Here is a 16,693-nt window from a genome sequence, read left to right on the forward strand (position 1 = left end):
TAACTATGCTTAATATTTTCAATTAAATAAAGCATATGATTGAAAAATGTAACAGAACTAGAAACTATAAAAATAATAGATTTCTGTCATAAATGTCAGACAAAACAGGCTCTAATACTAGATTAGTAAGGAATCAATGCAGATTCTTTTGTAGGTAAAATTTTAGGAACATTAATCTGAATAGAGAGGGAGAGAGAAAGTAAAAGGACTAGACGCAGAGAGACTAGCTAGAAACCTATTGTAGTAAACCAGACAGGAGTTGGTAATAGACTGGATGAGGGTGAAAAAAAGGGCAAATATTTTCAAAGGAAAAAATGAATAATTTGGCAAAAGATTATATGAAAATGACTCCAGATAATATCTCTAGCCTTGAAAACCGGGAAAAAGTTAACATAAATTACTGAAAAAATAATGTCTATGTTTTCCTATTTTTAATGCAGGATTTTTTAATGTTTTGGGTTCAGGCTTGAAAGCTCAATATGGCAAATCAGGAACAGATAACAAGGAAAAAGATTAAGTACAAAACTAAGTGAAAACAAAATAAAACAAAACAGTAATTTCTTTACTTTCTAGGCTTCAGAGTTATTATTATATTATAAAATTTGTTTCTCCATTTAGAAAGTTCTTTGTAGGTAAATGAGAAACAGAACTCAAAAGCTTGAAGAACAACTGAAAGTCTCCCTCCCTAAAAAAGTTACAAAGAAAGGCTGAAAATACAGGAATAAGCAGAGACACACTCAGGGAAGGAAGGATGGGAGGGAGGGAAAGAGGAAAAGAGGGGTAAGGGAAAGGGAAAAGGAAATGAAAAGGAAAAGGAAAAGCAGAAATCACAACATTAGCATCAGAATTCCAGGCCAAAAGAGATTAAATGAGATTAAAAGGGATACTGAATAATGACAAAAGAAATAATCTCTAAAAATATGTTCAGCAAATGTGACACTAAAACACAGGAAGCAAAAATTCCTAGAGATACAAGGAAAGCTTGATAAACCAAAACTGTATTATTTGAAAATTCAACACCTCCTTGACAGCTCAAGTAGATATAAATTAAGAAAAATATTACAGAAGATCTCAAAATTAAACCAAGTCTAATGAATATGTAGTGGTACATAGGCTTTACCACTCTGTGACCCTGGGCAAGTCACTCAATCTTTCTTACCTCAGATTCCTCTCTTATAAAATGGCAATAAATAATACCTATCTCATAGGGTTGTAGTACGGATTAAATGAGATAGTTCATGCAATGTGCCTAAAAGAGTACTTGCCCAGTGTGAGATTCTCTTAGGTACTGGATATAACTCTACCTTTCACATTCTTATCTCAGGTCCAAGGAACATTTGATAAACTGATCATGCTCTTGGCCATATGCACACAAATCCCAAGATGTTATTGTCTATAACCCAATAAATAACCCAAGAAATAAATAATGATCAGTTAACCATGCGTAAATTAAGAAGCTGTTTACAATAAACATTGAAAAACTGAAGTTACAAATTATCTAAAAATTCACAAAATGAAGAATATTTGACATCAAAACCAAAGAGATACAGCAAAAGCAGATTTAGAGGAAATTTTATAGCCTTAAGTGACTTTACAATTTTAAAAAAGCTTAAAATCAATTTGAGAAGTATTCAATTTAAGAAAACAAAAACAGGAGAGACTAAAGATAAAAGCCAAATTTAACTAAGTAGGAAAAATTTTAAAACCATTCCCGAGAATAAGTAAGTCCAACATTTGGCTTCCTGTAAATTCCAACAGAAATAGATAACTCTTGACAAGTCTGATTAAGGAGAATAAACATCCTTAAAGGCATATTTAAAATAGGACGTCTAAATCTTAATAAATATTTCTCAGAATTATCTCTTTCCTAATGGCCTAATACCTTCGAGTGTTACAAAAGGAACTGAAAAAGGGGAAGAAAAAAAACCACCGTTAAGTTTGGAAAAACGTAAAATGATTTTTTAAACTTTTTTTTTTTAAATAACTTCAAACTTAAAAGAAAGTTGCAAAAATAATACAAGAACAATACATAGAATTCCAATATGCCCCTCACCCAAATATACCAACCTTTGGCAAAAAATCATTTTTAAAATCATTTTTAAAATGATTTTTAACTACTTTTTTTTAAAAGCATATGAACCAAGAAGGAAAGCATTATTTTTCAAAAATAGCAATAAGGGATCACATCTACGAATTCTTGATTTACTTTTATTTTTACTAATAAGATACTATTTACTAACAGTCAACTATGCATATTCATTGAGTTATTTTCCTAAGCAATGGTGATCCACATTTTCATCCCTTCAAGTGACCAAGGGCATAAAGGGACACCACTAGGACAACAGGACAAATTTTCTGTGCAACCTACACTGGTCTCCACAGGATTTCTCTAATACACTGGCATACATTAACCCTTTATGTTAAAAGCAACCAACTCTTCTTTTTAAACAAATCTGAAATCCTTTTAAGGATTTCAAATTGTTTTACAGATTTAAAATCCAAGCTTTAAGAAAGGTTTCTTGATTTCCCTGGTTAGAAAGGACTATATCCTCCTTTGCATTCTTGATAGCTCCAGTGAATGTCCTACACTTGCAACTGTTACTGGTTTCCACAGTTTGACAGAGAGGAAGTAAGGATCAGCAACTCTGTTTCCACTCTCCTCCATTAAATCATGCACAGAAAAAAATAGTGTATATGGAAATTCATCTTCCTTCGCTCAATGCTCCAAATTGGAAACTTTCTTTCAAATAAATCATCCACACATAAAGTTTAGGTAAGCTTTGTTCAAGAACAAATTCCTTTCACTAAAATGTATATATTCTAAGATTCTCAAGTCAACACACAAGCCAAAATATATTTTAAGCAATATGGCAACCCAAATATTAGCTGAATGGCCTGCATTTCTTCCATTAAAAGAAACACAAAACTAAAGTTGAATAATAAAAAGGTCATAATACCCAGGAATTTTTTAAGTTTATTCTTCAATCTGTAATCTAAGCAGCCACAGTGCTATGAATGTAATTATTTATATCTTTTCTATAATGAAGTAAAAAGCGTTTAAAAAGAAGGAAGATAAATATAAAAAAATGAAGTTTTAGGGCTTTCTAATATTATTATTAAGATCAAATAACTCTGTATGACTGCTTGTTGAGCCATACATTGAAGAGACGATAACTTTCTGTACGTATGTTATATTTTACAATGGAAATGGCTGAAGTTGTGGAACTGTACCCATGACATTTGTGAAATCATACATTGAAAGTTATCACTGTTATGTATACATGTTAGGGTTCACAATAAAAAAATGGGAAAAAAAAAAGAACATGATAATTGAAAAAAAAAGATGAATTAACAACCTCATGAACTCAGGAACTAAGGTTTGTTGATATTAAAATAAGATGAAGCTCTCACGTAAAAACAATGTAACTATATACTCCACTCTCCATCATAAGTGACAGGTTTCACCCACTATATTTTTCTCCCTACAGTGTACAGAGGAAAGTAGTTGCTTGTTCTGAAGTTACTTTCATAACACAGTTTGTCTTTACCCATATGAAGTGTAAATATTTATATATGTATGGATGTCAAAATGTATGAAACACATTTTTGCACAATAATAAGTAGCCATAAAAAATAACTAATGTAGGAGACAGTGATCATTCATTAAGTATATTTATTGTTATTCGTTTCAATTAACTCATTTGTAATTAGCTCACTAGGTATTTCTGAAAAATGTTTTTATTTTGAAATAATTTTAGATTTATGCTTTGCTATAAATAATACAGTTAGTTTATAGTCTTCATCCACCTCTCCCTATTGTTGACATGTTACATAATCATGGTATATTTGTCAAAATTTAAAAATTAACATTGGTACAATATTGTTAAGTAAACTGCAGACTTTAAAAAAATCAAATAACTTCTCTCCAGAAAAACACTGTGGAATAAGTATCTTCCATTCCCATTTGTTTTGTTTTGGCTGTGTGGTGGTCAGGGGAAGGAGAAATATTAAAAATTAAATGCTATCCTGAATTGACCAGGCTGATCGAGAACCAACTGACTGGGACTGTGAAAACTTTAAAAAGTTAGTCATGAGCGCAAAAACGCGCTTAGCCACTTACCCAGAGATTTAATTAATGAGTCGCAGGTTTCCACAGGTCGTTCCACTGCCAGTAAGAAGACAGTCGTGAACCTTGGGTCCCTTTTTTCACTAGTCAACAGTCACCCTCACCTACACGCAGAGTACATATTTGGCACTCAACAAATCTTGACTGAATGAAAGCCTACCTCATTCATCGTAGTACCCAACCCCAGAATTACGCTCTTCCAAGTTACCTCCCCAAAGAGCCCTATGCCCTACCTAACCCAAAGATTTGGGAAGTTAGAGAGGAAAGCGCAGGGAACCTCTGAAAGACTGGCACAACCTAGGACCACTGGGGCCTACTCCAACCCGACTTCTCAGAAAACTGGGGCTCAAGGGCCTGAAGCGAGGCTAGGAGGCTTTAGCTTCCACAAGGAGTACCCGACAGGCCGCAGATCCATAGCCTCCCACCCGGGGGCGCTGAGAAATCTAGGGGTATATCGCCTCAAGTAAGTACCTGAGAGGCTGCGGCACAGAGAGGGGCTCGAGGCTCTCATTACGGAGGCCAGGGCCCGGAGCAGACCAGCCGCGCCTACTGGCTGAGGGTTTCGCGCTCCGGAACTGCAGGACAGCACTGGTGGCAGAGAGAGACCTCACGCCTCAGGAGGCTGCTGGCTCGAAGACCCCAGGTGTTTCTCTTCCAGGTGCGAGAGTTGTAACTCCCGCGTCGACCGGCGCTTTTCAGCGTTTCCCTCACAGCTCCGGCATTCACTTCAGCCTAACGCCCAGGAGCCTGCCGGTTCCCAGCGCGGCCATCGTTAGTGTTTGTTTTCATCCTCTTTGGTGAAGGTGGGCGGGGGGGGGGGGGAGTGGAGGAAGAGGGCTATGGGGGAAATCCCGCTGCTAAACCTCAGCCGCACTTTCGCTGCAGCCTGGACGCAGTATTTAGTCTTTTTTTAATCCAAATTCTCATAAAAGTTTATTTTATTTCCACTTGTCTTCCTAGCCAACTGTTTAAAACTCTGTGGAGAAAATCAAGGAGTAAATAGGGGGTCTTTGAAAGGGCGAGCACAGTTGGGTCCCGTGTAGAATGTGCACTGCCGAACAGCAAGTCGCTGCTGTAGCGGCAGTGAGGACGCGGCGTGGGGCGGGAGCTGACGCGAGGGGGGCGGTGCTACTGTTGCGCGCCGTGGCTACCTGTGAGCGGCCGCCGGTTCCGGAGGAGGGCCGGACCCGGCTGGTTGGGTCGGTGGGTGGGGAGTGAGGCTGGTAACCTGCCAGCCGCTGAGAGGTGGGCGATGGGCCTTGGCTGGTTTCGAGTGGCAGGCGCAGTTAGACTTCTGTGCATCTCCAAGGCGCCCCGGAAAAGCTGCGGAGTCGCCTCCCGACCCTGGCTCTCCCATCCTCTTTCGCGCTTTCCTTCCAACCTGCCTGGTCTTTCCTACTTCCTAGCTCTCAGCCTTACGATTTGGATTTCTTAGGGTGAGGGGAAAACTTGCTTAATTTCTGCCTAGGGTAGTTGTGACTTATGTCAGCTGCTTCGTGTCCTGTATAGTTAGGAGGAGACCTCCTTTACCTTTTGATTAATTAATGCCATCAACCCCATTAATCTTTAGCGGTTCTCCGTTGAAACAACAGGCGTTAAATGAGCCACCAGGATTGAACTCCCAATAACCCTCAAACAAGAACAAGCCTGTCTCAGCCCTACGTTGATGGAGAAAAACCCAGAATTATAGGTACAGCATCTTTTACTTTAATAGAATGAAAATTTGTAGAAAAGGTGCTGTTGTAGCCTTTCAGTCATTTCTTTAAGTCCATGGTAGGTTTCTAATGTTGTTTTTTTCTTTTAACCTTTACAGAGAGAAGATTATAAATGCCAGAGCCATTTAATTTGAATTCTGACACTTCCTTAAATACCTTCCTACACCAACAGCTTAACTGGGAGGAGTTCAGAAAAAGTAGTAGAGAGAAGGAGAGACAACATTCACGTTCACCATGGCTATACCAATAACAGTGCTTGACTGTGATCTCTTGCTGTATGGCCGAGGTCACCGGACATTGGATCGCTTTAAGCTGGATGATGTGACTGATGAATACTTGATGTCTATGTATGGGTTTCCTCGACAGTTCATTTATTACTTGGTGGAGCTCTTGGGGGCAAGTCTTTCTAGACCTACTCAACGATCCAGGGCTATTAGCCCAGAGACACAGATCCTTGCAGCTTTGGGCTTCTATACCTCAGGTTCCTTCCAGACTCGGATAGGAGATGCTATTGGAATCAGTCAGGCATCTATGAGTCGTTGTGTTGCTAATGTCACTGAAGCGCTTGTGGAAAGGGCCTCACAATTCATTCACTTTCCGGCTGATGAAGCCTCCATGCAGGCTCTGAAGGATGAATTCTATGGGTTGGCAGGGATGCCAGGAGTGATAGGGGTGGTTGACTGCATCCATGTGGCAATCAAGGCACCAAATGCGGAAGACCTTTCCTATGTGAACCGCAAAGGTCTGCATTCTTTAAACTGCCTGATGGTGTGTGACATCAGAGGGGCAGTAATGACCGTGGAAACAAACTGGCCAGGCAGCCTACAGGACTATGCTGTGCTGCAGCAGTCTTCTCTCAGTAGTCAGTTTGAAGCTGGGATGCACAAAGATAGCTGGCTGCTTGGTAAGTTTGCAGGCATATTCATTTCATTTTGTAGCCATAAAAAAAAATTATGGAGCAGAATAGAATGAAATATGGGGGTCTATAAACCTGGGTCCTAGTCCTGTTACATTTTTTGAGACTTCAGGTGAGAACTCTGAACCTTAATTTTTATCATTTATAAAAATTGTCATGATTAGGTAATATATAAGAAAGTTCATTCTAAAGTGTACAAATGTATAAGATATTTTTGCAATTGGTGACTGTCACCATGATATCTATATGAAAATGATATTAGACCATACTAAGACAGTTCTCGTTATAGAAACTCACTTCACAGATATGTCTAACTTCCATACAAATAGGTTTTTAAGAAGAGTTGGAAAGCCTTCCATAGTGATATAGAGTAGCGCAGGACCCCATTTAATACTGAGCAATGTGAACTGAGAGATGACTGTCCAGCTATGGAGAGTACAGTTAGTTAATAGTGATAAAACCCTTGAGCTTGGCAGATTAGTTTGGTTTTTTGTTTGTTTGTTTGTTTTGTTTTAAGTACTACTCTTACATGAACAATAGGAGAAGGGTTATCTTATCTATCACATATGATGTGAGAGATGAAGATAAGTTGAGTTTGGAAGACTTCTCTTTTAGGACCACTGATCATATCTGTACTGCACTTGCTCATAGCACAGTTCTTAATATGTAGTAGACACTCGAAATATTTCTCTTTGACATACTCATTGGCACATTGAAGAGAAACTTCCCCTGTTGCAAGTGGGGAGAGATTGCTGCAGAGTAATTGATTTAGTACTGTCGGAGTATCATGTGTAATATCTTGGAACTTACTGATTTTCTTGAGTTCTTGCTTCTACATGCCATTGTCTGTGCCAGAACATAGGTACTGGCATCTGACTTACTTTCTTAGAAATTTATCTATCCTGCCTTCAGTGCTCCAGTTTATCTCTACCCTGCTAGACCTTCATCTTAAGTGTCTAATCTAGCTACTTTTCCCATAGCTGTAGGAGTACTGAAGTGCCAAGCTGATCTCTTATGAAACTCTTTGCTTTGGTACCTTAGCAATCAAGCTAATACTTACTGAGCCCTTAGAATTTGTCAGGCAATGTTTTAAGTACTTTGCATGGATTCTCTCATTTAATCATTAAAAAAACTTAAAAGAGTTAGATACTAATTATCAGCATTTTTATAGGAGAGGCAACTGAGGCATGGAAAATTTAGGTCACTTGCCTGTGGTCATTCAGCTAGAAAGTGGTGGAGCAAAAATTAATCACTATGCTATGCTTCCAAATTAAATACTGAGCTAGGCTCCTGAACGTTTGTCAGGAGTGGAGTGGCTGGGGCTAGAGTGCTTCTCAAGAAGCTCCTCTTTGCTTCTGATCATCAGGAAGTCTGATTGTTTTGAGTCTGAAAATGAATTTATTAATGTAGTATCAGGATTTATCACTGTTTCCATCTAAAGTTCACATACTTTCCTTGCCATTTGTATTTAAAGTGAGTGAAATTAGCATGTTCAGTCCTCTTGTGTCCCTTCTTTCTACTTAAACGTTAATGGCTAGTTCCAGTGTTATTAGACTTGTTTCATTTTTTTTAATATCTTATGTATTTGTTTGTTTATTTTTTAGACCAGTTGTAGGTTTGCAGAAAAATCATATGGAAAGTACAGAGTTCCTATACACCCCGTCTCACACACAGTTTTGTCTGTTATTAACATTTTGCATTAATGTGGTTAGACTCACTTCATTTTCATAAGAACTTTATTTTAATAACCAAATACTTCTCTGAGTTGCAAATACTGGGAAATAAATTGTATAATGTTCAGGAAGTGCTAGGATATTAATGTTTGGATAGGCAGGGCCCAAATGGATCTATCAAGTAAAAAATAAGCAGGAAAGTACAGTTTTGAGATAAATCTGATTTTTTTTTTTTTAAGCCATTGTCTCACCAATCACAGGAACAGTGCCTGAAGGCTGGGGTTTCTCTGTGTAATTTTTGAATGTTTAAGTGACATTGTACCATTGGTTAGGGTCAGAGATCAGAGAGATAAGGCTGGTCCTCTGAGAAGCCCAGAAGTCATTTAAGTGGTGTCTGAGTTTAGCTGTTGCTCTTTGTAAATACAGTTTCTCTAGTACTTCATTTCCAAAAGAATAAAACAAACAGAAAACAGTAAGGATATTTTAAATTATAAATGAAGAATAGTGATAAACCAAGAAATAGTCAATATGTATTATGTGCTTGGCATTGTCCAATGGAAAACATGGCTTCTATTTTTTAAAGTTTATAACCTTGTTGAAGACATAAGACTTAATAATACCTAAAACAGCTATGTAACAGTGCAAGGCAGCAAAACATCAAATACGTAAATTGGCGTATAATTGCTGGAGGAAATCAGAAAAGGGAAAGATGAATATTGCTGGGAAGGTGTCATGGAAAGGTAGATATTGAAGTGGGCCTTGGTCATTATAATAACAACTACTAACTACCATTTCCTGAACAGTGTGCTAAGAGTTTTATATACATTGTCTCATTTGATCCTGAATGCAACCATGAAGCATCATTATTCCCGATTTTGAGATAAGCAAACTGAGACTTAAGTTTTTCAACAACATCATATAAGGAGTTACTCTGACAAATAATCTTTTTGTTAACAACTTCAAGGTCATATGGAAATTACCAATTTTCTTTTTCTTCACACTTTGGTAAACCAGATTCATTTGGAATTACGGCTTTAAAATAGTTTGTTACTGGATATAGTTGAAAGTAAGTAAAAGTTCTGAAAAAGTTTTATATACTTATCTGATTCTCTTCTTTCTGGAAAGTGCAGAAGTGGAGGGATACTGCAACAACATTTAATAAATGTTTATTAAGTTCTATTTTGGAACCAGCACTGAGGATGCTAATAGGAAAGAGGACTTAGGAAGTTGAGGAGGTAGAAATTGATTCCCTTAGTACTATGGGTACCAGCTTGTGAGCTCTGTAGGAAGACTAGTTTGAAGACCCCTGAACAAGTGCGGTGTTTCTCAAATTTTCCAGCTCAAAAGAATCATTTGGGGAATTTATTAAAAATGTACATTACAAGGCCCCACTTCAAACTTACAGAATGAGAATCTTTAAGGAAAGAGTCTAGGCATCCATTTTTAACAGATCCCTAAATAATTTGCATTATTGGGCACTTTGGAAAACATTGGTCTTTCGAAGATGTGTGGACAATGGAATGATGTGGGCGAAGATTGCTAGGATTATGAGGAATGACAAAATGTTTTTAAAAATAAATAAGGTAAGATGACTGTATCCAAAGAAAACTATTGGATTTGTGGGATGGGAAAGAGGAGAAGCCAAACCTAGAACTGGCTGTGATTCTGCCTTATGCTTTTGCATATTTTCACCTAAGGTGTCATCTCTTCCTGTCCTCATTCTCATCTTCTCTTTAGACTGTGTTACCTAATTGCCCTTCTCTAGATGTATCTGCTGCAGCAAACCATTCAGCCTGAGTTCCTAGTTCTTCAGCTCTTGGCCACTTTGGGTAAAATCTGCCAGAATATCTTCTGAATGACTGATCATGTAAACAATTGTAATCCGTTTAGCACTTCTGATCCTAATCCTCTCCTGAGTGTGTGCCTTCCAGTGGTGCATTGATTATAACCAATTAATAGGATGGAGCATTTTACAAAAGTTTTGCATTGCCTGGTTTGCCCTGTATGTTTCCCCATTTAAGACCCATTCAATTTCTTAGAGAAACTTTAACCAATATCACAATATCTTTTAGCATCTCTGTGCTTTGGCATTTATCTTAAAATTTTATCTTATTCTCTTCTGCAGCATTACACCATTGTTTTAGTGACTGAACCTGACATTAACATTGACTGACTAGTCCCTTCCTTTGCCTGACAAATAAGAGACTGCCTGTCATATCTTTTGGTCTTCTCATTGGTAAAACAAATCCAATAATATCTAAATTTGAAGAGTTGGGATGTGGGTAATAAGAGAGAATATTTTTAAAGTGCCTAGCACAGGGCCTGCTATGTAGTAGGTGTTCAGTAAAAAATTGGTGTTAGTTTTTCATTATGGGAGCCAGTGGAATTTTGGGTCCACACCCATGCTTCTAACAGTCTAGGTAAAGAATTAAGAAAACAGAATGTTTTTAAAAGTTATTCTGAGTTCAGTGCTTTACATATATCTGAAAAATATTTACAACACAAAAACTATGAAATAAGGGAGGGAAGATATTAATAGCATCATTTTATACATGAAAAGTCTGAACTGCAATGAGGTTGAAACACTCAGGATCACCCAGTGAGCAGGTGGAGGAGCTAGTCTCAACCCTGGTTTCTGGAACCAGAATAAAATTTGTACCAGCTGACTATCCCAGTTTTGATGGTCAGGCAGGTCTTGGACTGATGAACAATGGGAGTAACGGGAAAAGGAGTAGAGTGGAGAAATTTAGTTCTGTAAATATATCATCAGTTTCTTAAATTCAGTATTTAATAGGAATGGGTTCAATTAGAATAGGTTGTACTTAGGAAAAGATGAGCCGGCTAAGTATAAAACTTGAAAATTTTGTTGATGGTGAGACTTCTTAGATATTTAAAAGTAATTCAGTTCTTAGAAATGTAAGCTCATAAAAAGAAAGGAGTCCTACATGTTTGGAACAGTGCGCAGCACACCCTGAATGTTCCATAGCTATTCTCCAAAATTGATGATGTGTTATGAGCACAGCAATTGTGCAAATAGGTATTCCTAAGGCCTATTTGTCCTATATTTCTAAGAGGTTGTGCCTGTGCATAAGATACTTCATCTGCCAGGGGTAGTGAGTCATGACAATTAAACATTATAGAAACATTGTACTTGTTTGTTGTATTAGGACATTGCATCCCAGTTTTGTTTTTTTATTTTCAGCACCTCCCAGGATCATTCCATAAGGAAGTCACTTAAAGGAAATGCCTTGCATATATTATTTTAATTGACTTCCGATTTCATTTCCTTATCACTCACCATTACCATTTGCATCATTATGTTTATGCTGTCCTTGTTAATGTGGAATTCTACTGGTTCCTCTGTTACAAGTAAAGGCGTGGTTCTAGTGAGTGTGATACCTGGAAAGGCAGAACACCTGAGTCCTGATCTCTGCTACAAATGCTGGGACTTTATCTCATTCTTATCATTGGGAGTATGAATGATTATTGTCTATGTAGTACTCTGAAATCCCCAGGTGGTGCTTTCAGACTTGAAACTTTAATGGTAAAGTTAGAAATTTTCCTGGTAAGTGTCTTGAGATATCCTGGGAGAATTCTCTTTATCTTTCTTGCTCTCCCACTCTTCAGAGATATCCAGTCTTGCTATGTGATAGTTTTTACTAAGCCTTTTTATTAAAGAGTAGTATCTGTGAATTCAGAAATTCCAGGAATTTTTTTTCTTCCAATGCCTTCACCTCCTCCCTACATTCTTTCAGACTTGGCTTTCTTTAACTTGCAGCTTTTTTCTCGGTCTTAACCAAGGATATACTCAATCAAGACACTGTCTTTCTGTTCATGACACTAGCATACCTTTTTTTTTTTTTCCAAGAAAAGTTGTAGATTTACAGAAAAATCATTCATAAAATACTGAATTACCATATACCACCCTATTATTAACATCTTGCATTAGATTAATCTGGTACATTTGTTACAATTGATGAAGAACATTTTTATAATTGTATTATTAACAATAGTCCATGGTTTACCCTCGGGTTCACTGTTTGTGTTGTACAGTCCTATGGATTTTCTTTTTTTCTTTTTAAATTTTTATTCTTGTAACATATATACAACCCAAAATTTCTCCTTTTAACCAAATTCAAGTATTTATTTCAGTGCTGATTGTGTTCATAATGTTGTGCTACCATCACCACCATCCACTACCAAAACTTTTCCAGCATCCCAAATAGACACTCTGTACAATTAATGCATTAACTTCCTATTACCTACCCTCAGTCCAAACCCTGGTAACTTATATTCTAGTTTGTGACTATGAATTTGCTTATTCTAATTATTTCATATCAGTGAGATCATACAATATTTGTCCTTTTGTGTCTGGCTTATTTCACTCAACTTGATGTCTGCAAGGTTCATCCCATGTTGTTACATGTATCAGAACTTCATTGTGGCTGAATAATATTCCATTTTGTGTATGTGCTACATTTTGTTTACCCATTCGTCAGTTGATGGACACTTGGATTGCCTCCATCTTTTCGGCATGCTTTCTTTCTTTTTTTTAAATGCAATTTCATTGAGAGTTATTCACACACCATGTAATCCATCTAAAGTATACAATCAGTGGCTCACAGTATCATCATATAGTTGTGCATTCATTGTCACAATCAATTTTAGAACATTTTCATTACTCCAAAATAAAAAAATAAAAAAGAATACTCAAAACATCCCACACCTCTTCTCCTCCCCTATTGCATATATATATATATGTATATAGTCTTTATTTTATTACTCATCTGCCTATATACTGGGTAAAGGGAGTGTCAGTCACAAGGTTTTTACAATCACACAGTCACATGATAAAAGCTATATAGTTATACAGTCATCATCAAGAATCAAGTCTACTGGAACAGTTCAACAGATTCAGGTATTTCCTTCTAGCTATTCTAATACACTAGAAACTAAAAAGAAATATCTATATAATGCATAAGAATAACCTCCAGAATGACCTCTCGACTCTATTTGAAATCTCTTCGCCAATTGAAACTTTATTTTGTTTTATTTCTTTTCCACCTTTTGGTCAAGGCAGCATTCTCAATCCCACAGTGCCAGGGCCAGGCTCATCCTTGGGAGTCATGTCCCTTGTTGTCAGGAAGATTTACACCCCTGGGAGTCATGTCCCACGTAGCGGGGATGTAGTGAATTTATTTGTAGAGTTGGCTGAGACCAAAGAGGTCACATCTGAGCAACAGAAGAGATTCTCTGAGGGTGACTCTTAGGCGTAATTATAAGTAGGCTTAGCTTCTCCTTTTCAGGAATAGGTTTCATAAAGGCAAGCCCCAAGATCGAGGGCTTGACTTATTAAATTGGGCATGATTTCTTTTTAACACAGCATTTTCTTCTTGTTTTTTTCTGGTGTCCTTTACTCCAGAGGCTGTTGAGTTTTCTTGTCCATTCTCAGTCTGTGTTCCTGAATTTCCCATTCTTGTTTGTATCCACTTGTAATCATTTATGATTTCTTTGCCCCTTTTCCACAGGTGACAGTTCCTTCTTTCTCTGCACCTGGCTCATGACCCCACTTCAGATTCCTGAAACTCCAGCCGAATATCGGTATAATGTGGCCCATTCTGCCACTCATAGTGTGATTGAGAAGACTTTCCAAACCCTCTGCTCCCGATTCCGCTGCCTGGATGGATCTAAGGGGGCACTGCAGTACTCACCAGAGAAGTCCAGCCACATCATTTTGGCTTGTTGTGTTCTCCACAACATCTCCCTGGAGCATGGGATGGATGTTTGGTCCTCTTCAACAATTGGATCCATGGAACAGCCCCCTGAGGAAGAGTATGAGCATATGGAGTCCCTGGACTTAGAGGCTGACCGTATCCGTCAGGAGCTGATGCTCACTCATTTTAGCTAATGTGTAAGGTGGGAGGAAGGAGACTTTCTAGAAGGAGTTGTGACAAGCTTTCATCCTTACCACCCCCGACACCGTTCCATCATCTAGCATGACTGAGTGTGGGGACACTTGTCATAAATTGACATTTAATGTGTATGTTGTAGGAGGATTTGGGCTATACCAGAATAACTTGATTCATTTGCAAATTTATTAACTAAACTAAAAGTAAGACAACAGTTTTCTACTGTCCAGTTAACCCCAGGTTGAGTACCATTCATTTAAAATCTCCCTGGTTGCACACATCTATGATTGTACCTATAAAATCAAAGTAAAGGGGAAAATATAGTCCAAACATTTTCTTTAATTTCAATTATCTGGAGATTTCAAATGAAAAAAAAATATTTGTTTGCCCTGAATTATGTAGATGGTATTTTAGTTTTTCAACTTTACTGCCTGTGTAGGCATAATCTGAGGCAAATGTGAAGAGCATATTTAAGTTGGGGAATGGTATTCTGCATCAGTAAATGGCTGAGTTTACAGCTTTGTTCTTTTAAGATGATGTAAGGGACAGCCTATAACTTCCATCTTTAACCTATCTGCAATAATTTGGCTATTGTTTGGACCAATTCCTAGGGAAAATATCTGGACTCCAATCTCTTATTTCCAACCCTAAACAGGAGTTAGAGACTATATGGTTTCAAGAACCCAATGAGTTTAACCCAACTCAAATACATATAAAATAGCAAATTTATACTTCACAGGGAATCTAAAGACCTTGATAGATTGATGGGCAAATGAGATTCATTGAGCTTTAGACTGCTAATATCTAAATAGATATTATGATGATTTAGCATGTCTGTTCAGCTATTCTGTTTTGGAATTCCTAGTATTAGAAGAAAGAGGGAATGAAGAAGGTGTGTGAAAGTAATAAAAAGAACAGGTAAAAGGAATACAGTTTCTTGGCTTGAAATGAATTCTGGAGTTAGACCTACTTGGATATCTTGTGCGGAAAGTGATAGGCAGAATTTCCTAGGAAATAAAAAATTCTTCACCATGTCTTTTTTTCTAAAATTATACTGATGTAAAAATAACCTGATTGGAATAATGAAAGTGTGAATTAGGTTCACACATTTGTGCCTTTGCTGGGGCAAAAAGACTTTCCTGAGGATTGTTTTGTTGCCAGTTTCTCAGCCACTCACCATGTGGTATCTCTGAACTCTCCTCTTGGATCATTTCCTACCTGCCTTTGGCAGTGTTAATCTGGTGATTTTCAGAGTAAAGAAATGAACAGCTGATGACAGAAGAGATTTGGAAATAAATTGAAGGTGATTCATCCCCCAAATTAAAAACAATTATGGATTATCTGCTGTTCATTTCTACTCCAAATGCTATTTTCCATCATTGTCCTACTCTATAAAGAGTGAGTTCACTTGGCAGGAGGTTGAGCTTAATCTGTTCAGTGATGTCATTGAGGTGATGGACAAATTGGAGATGTATGGAAACTTTATGCATTGTGCAATACAGATGCCCTGTTACATTTTTTTTTTCTTTGTAAAGTTTTACTTGTGTCCCAAGTCTGCTTTGTCTCCCTGATAAGGCAGTACCTTAACTCTCACTGCCTTCTTCAGCTTCCTGAAGTGGGTATTTCCCCCATAAAGTTTTGGTTCTATTATGTGTATTATATCAGGAAAAGCTTATTGCCACACATGTATCATAAGTGGCAAGGTGGGTGTAAAATCACAGAAAGTGCCTGGCATTTTAGCCTTAAATACCTACATTTAAGGAAAATTGAGGTTTTTCACAACTTAATTCACTCAATGGTGACATGAAGCCTTAGTGGAAGGGACAGTCTTGGAGAGATTGCAAAAGCAGTTTCAAGTCTATCGCATACCAAAGATATTTCTAAGTGCTGAACTGACTGATCACTGACTGGCAGTGTTTTTCCCTGGGAACATTCTATTTCCTAATAATTCCATAGGGTAACTCTTCAAATCTACAATTTTAATTTCCTTTAGACCTGGATTTTTACAGGCCAGGATTTTTTTCAGTCCAAAATACTTTTCCCAAAATGATCTAGGGGAGGGGATCAGGGTCTGTACTTATAAATTGTCAAGTATTTGTTCAAGTGCCTGAGAAGACTTCTCTCCTTGAGATCTTACTATGGTTTTATAGCTTCTTCCTGGTATGGTTTTGGGAAAAAGTTAAGGATTTTGCCTTTCTTGTGTAAGCCTCGCCTTTCCACAGATCACTCCATCTGGCCAACAGGAGTTTTCTAGATTTGCCCTTAGATATTTCAAGTCAGAAAAGTCTCAGGATATATTAAGGGAAAACTACAATGTTGGCTCATCACTGGTTTACCAATTCCAAATTATACAG

General features: G+C 37.5%; 2 protein-coding genes across 11 annotated transcripts in view; one reads left to right on the top strand and one right to left on the bottom strand.

Annotated features, from left to right (window-relative positions):
• Window positions 1–4,924, bottom strand: part of ATG13 (autophagy related 13) — a 66,371-nt gene extending 61,447 nt beyond the window's left edge. For 7 of the 9 annotated variants that reach the window (XM_037838588.1, XM_037838587.1, XM_037838586.1 and 4 more), the window contains exons 1-2: window positions 4,598–4,924; window positions 4,121–4,230 (exon numbers count right to left, since the gene is read on the bottom strand). The gene's annotated coding sequence lies outside the window, so the exon portion shown is untranslated. The remainder of the gene's footprint in view (window positions 1–4,120; window positions 4,231–4,597) is intronic. The other 2 variants (XM_037838580.1, XM_037838581.1) reach the window with 2 other exon arrangements.
• A 347-nt stretch (window positions 4,925–5,271) lies between these two features.
• On the top strand, window positions 5,272–15,859 carry HARBI1 (harbinger transposase derived 1). 2 transcript variants are annotated; one of them, XM_037838739.1, is made up of 4 exons: window positions 5,272–5,562; window positions 5,697–5,816; window positions 5,940–6,745; window positions 13,959–15,859. In XM_037838739.1, exons 3-4 carry the CDS (start codon window positions 6,076–6,078, stop codon window positions 14,336–14,338), a joined length of 1,050 nt encoding a protein of 349 aa, XP_037694667.1. In that variant the 5' UTR covers window positions 5,272–5,562; window positions 5,697–5,816; window positions 5,940–6,075; the 3' UTR covers window positions 14,339–15,859. The 2 variants fall into 2 exon arrangements, with proteins under 2 accessions (XP_037694667.1, XP_037694668.1); XM_037838740.1 differs by having other exon boundaries at window positions 5,278–5,329.
• Window positions 15,860–16,693: the final 834 nt, after the last annotated feature.

This window comes from Choloepus didactylus, chromosome 6 (genome assembly GCF_015220235.1).
Source record: "Choloepus didactylus isolate mChoDid1 chromosome 6, mChoDid1.pri, whole genome shotgun sequence".
NCBI classification, from domain to species: domain Eukaryota; kingdom Metazoa; phylum Chordata; class Mammalia; order Pilosa; family Megalonychidae; genus Choloepus; species Choloepus didactylus.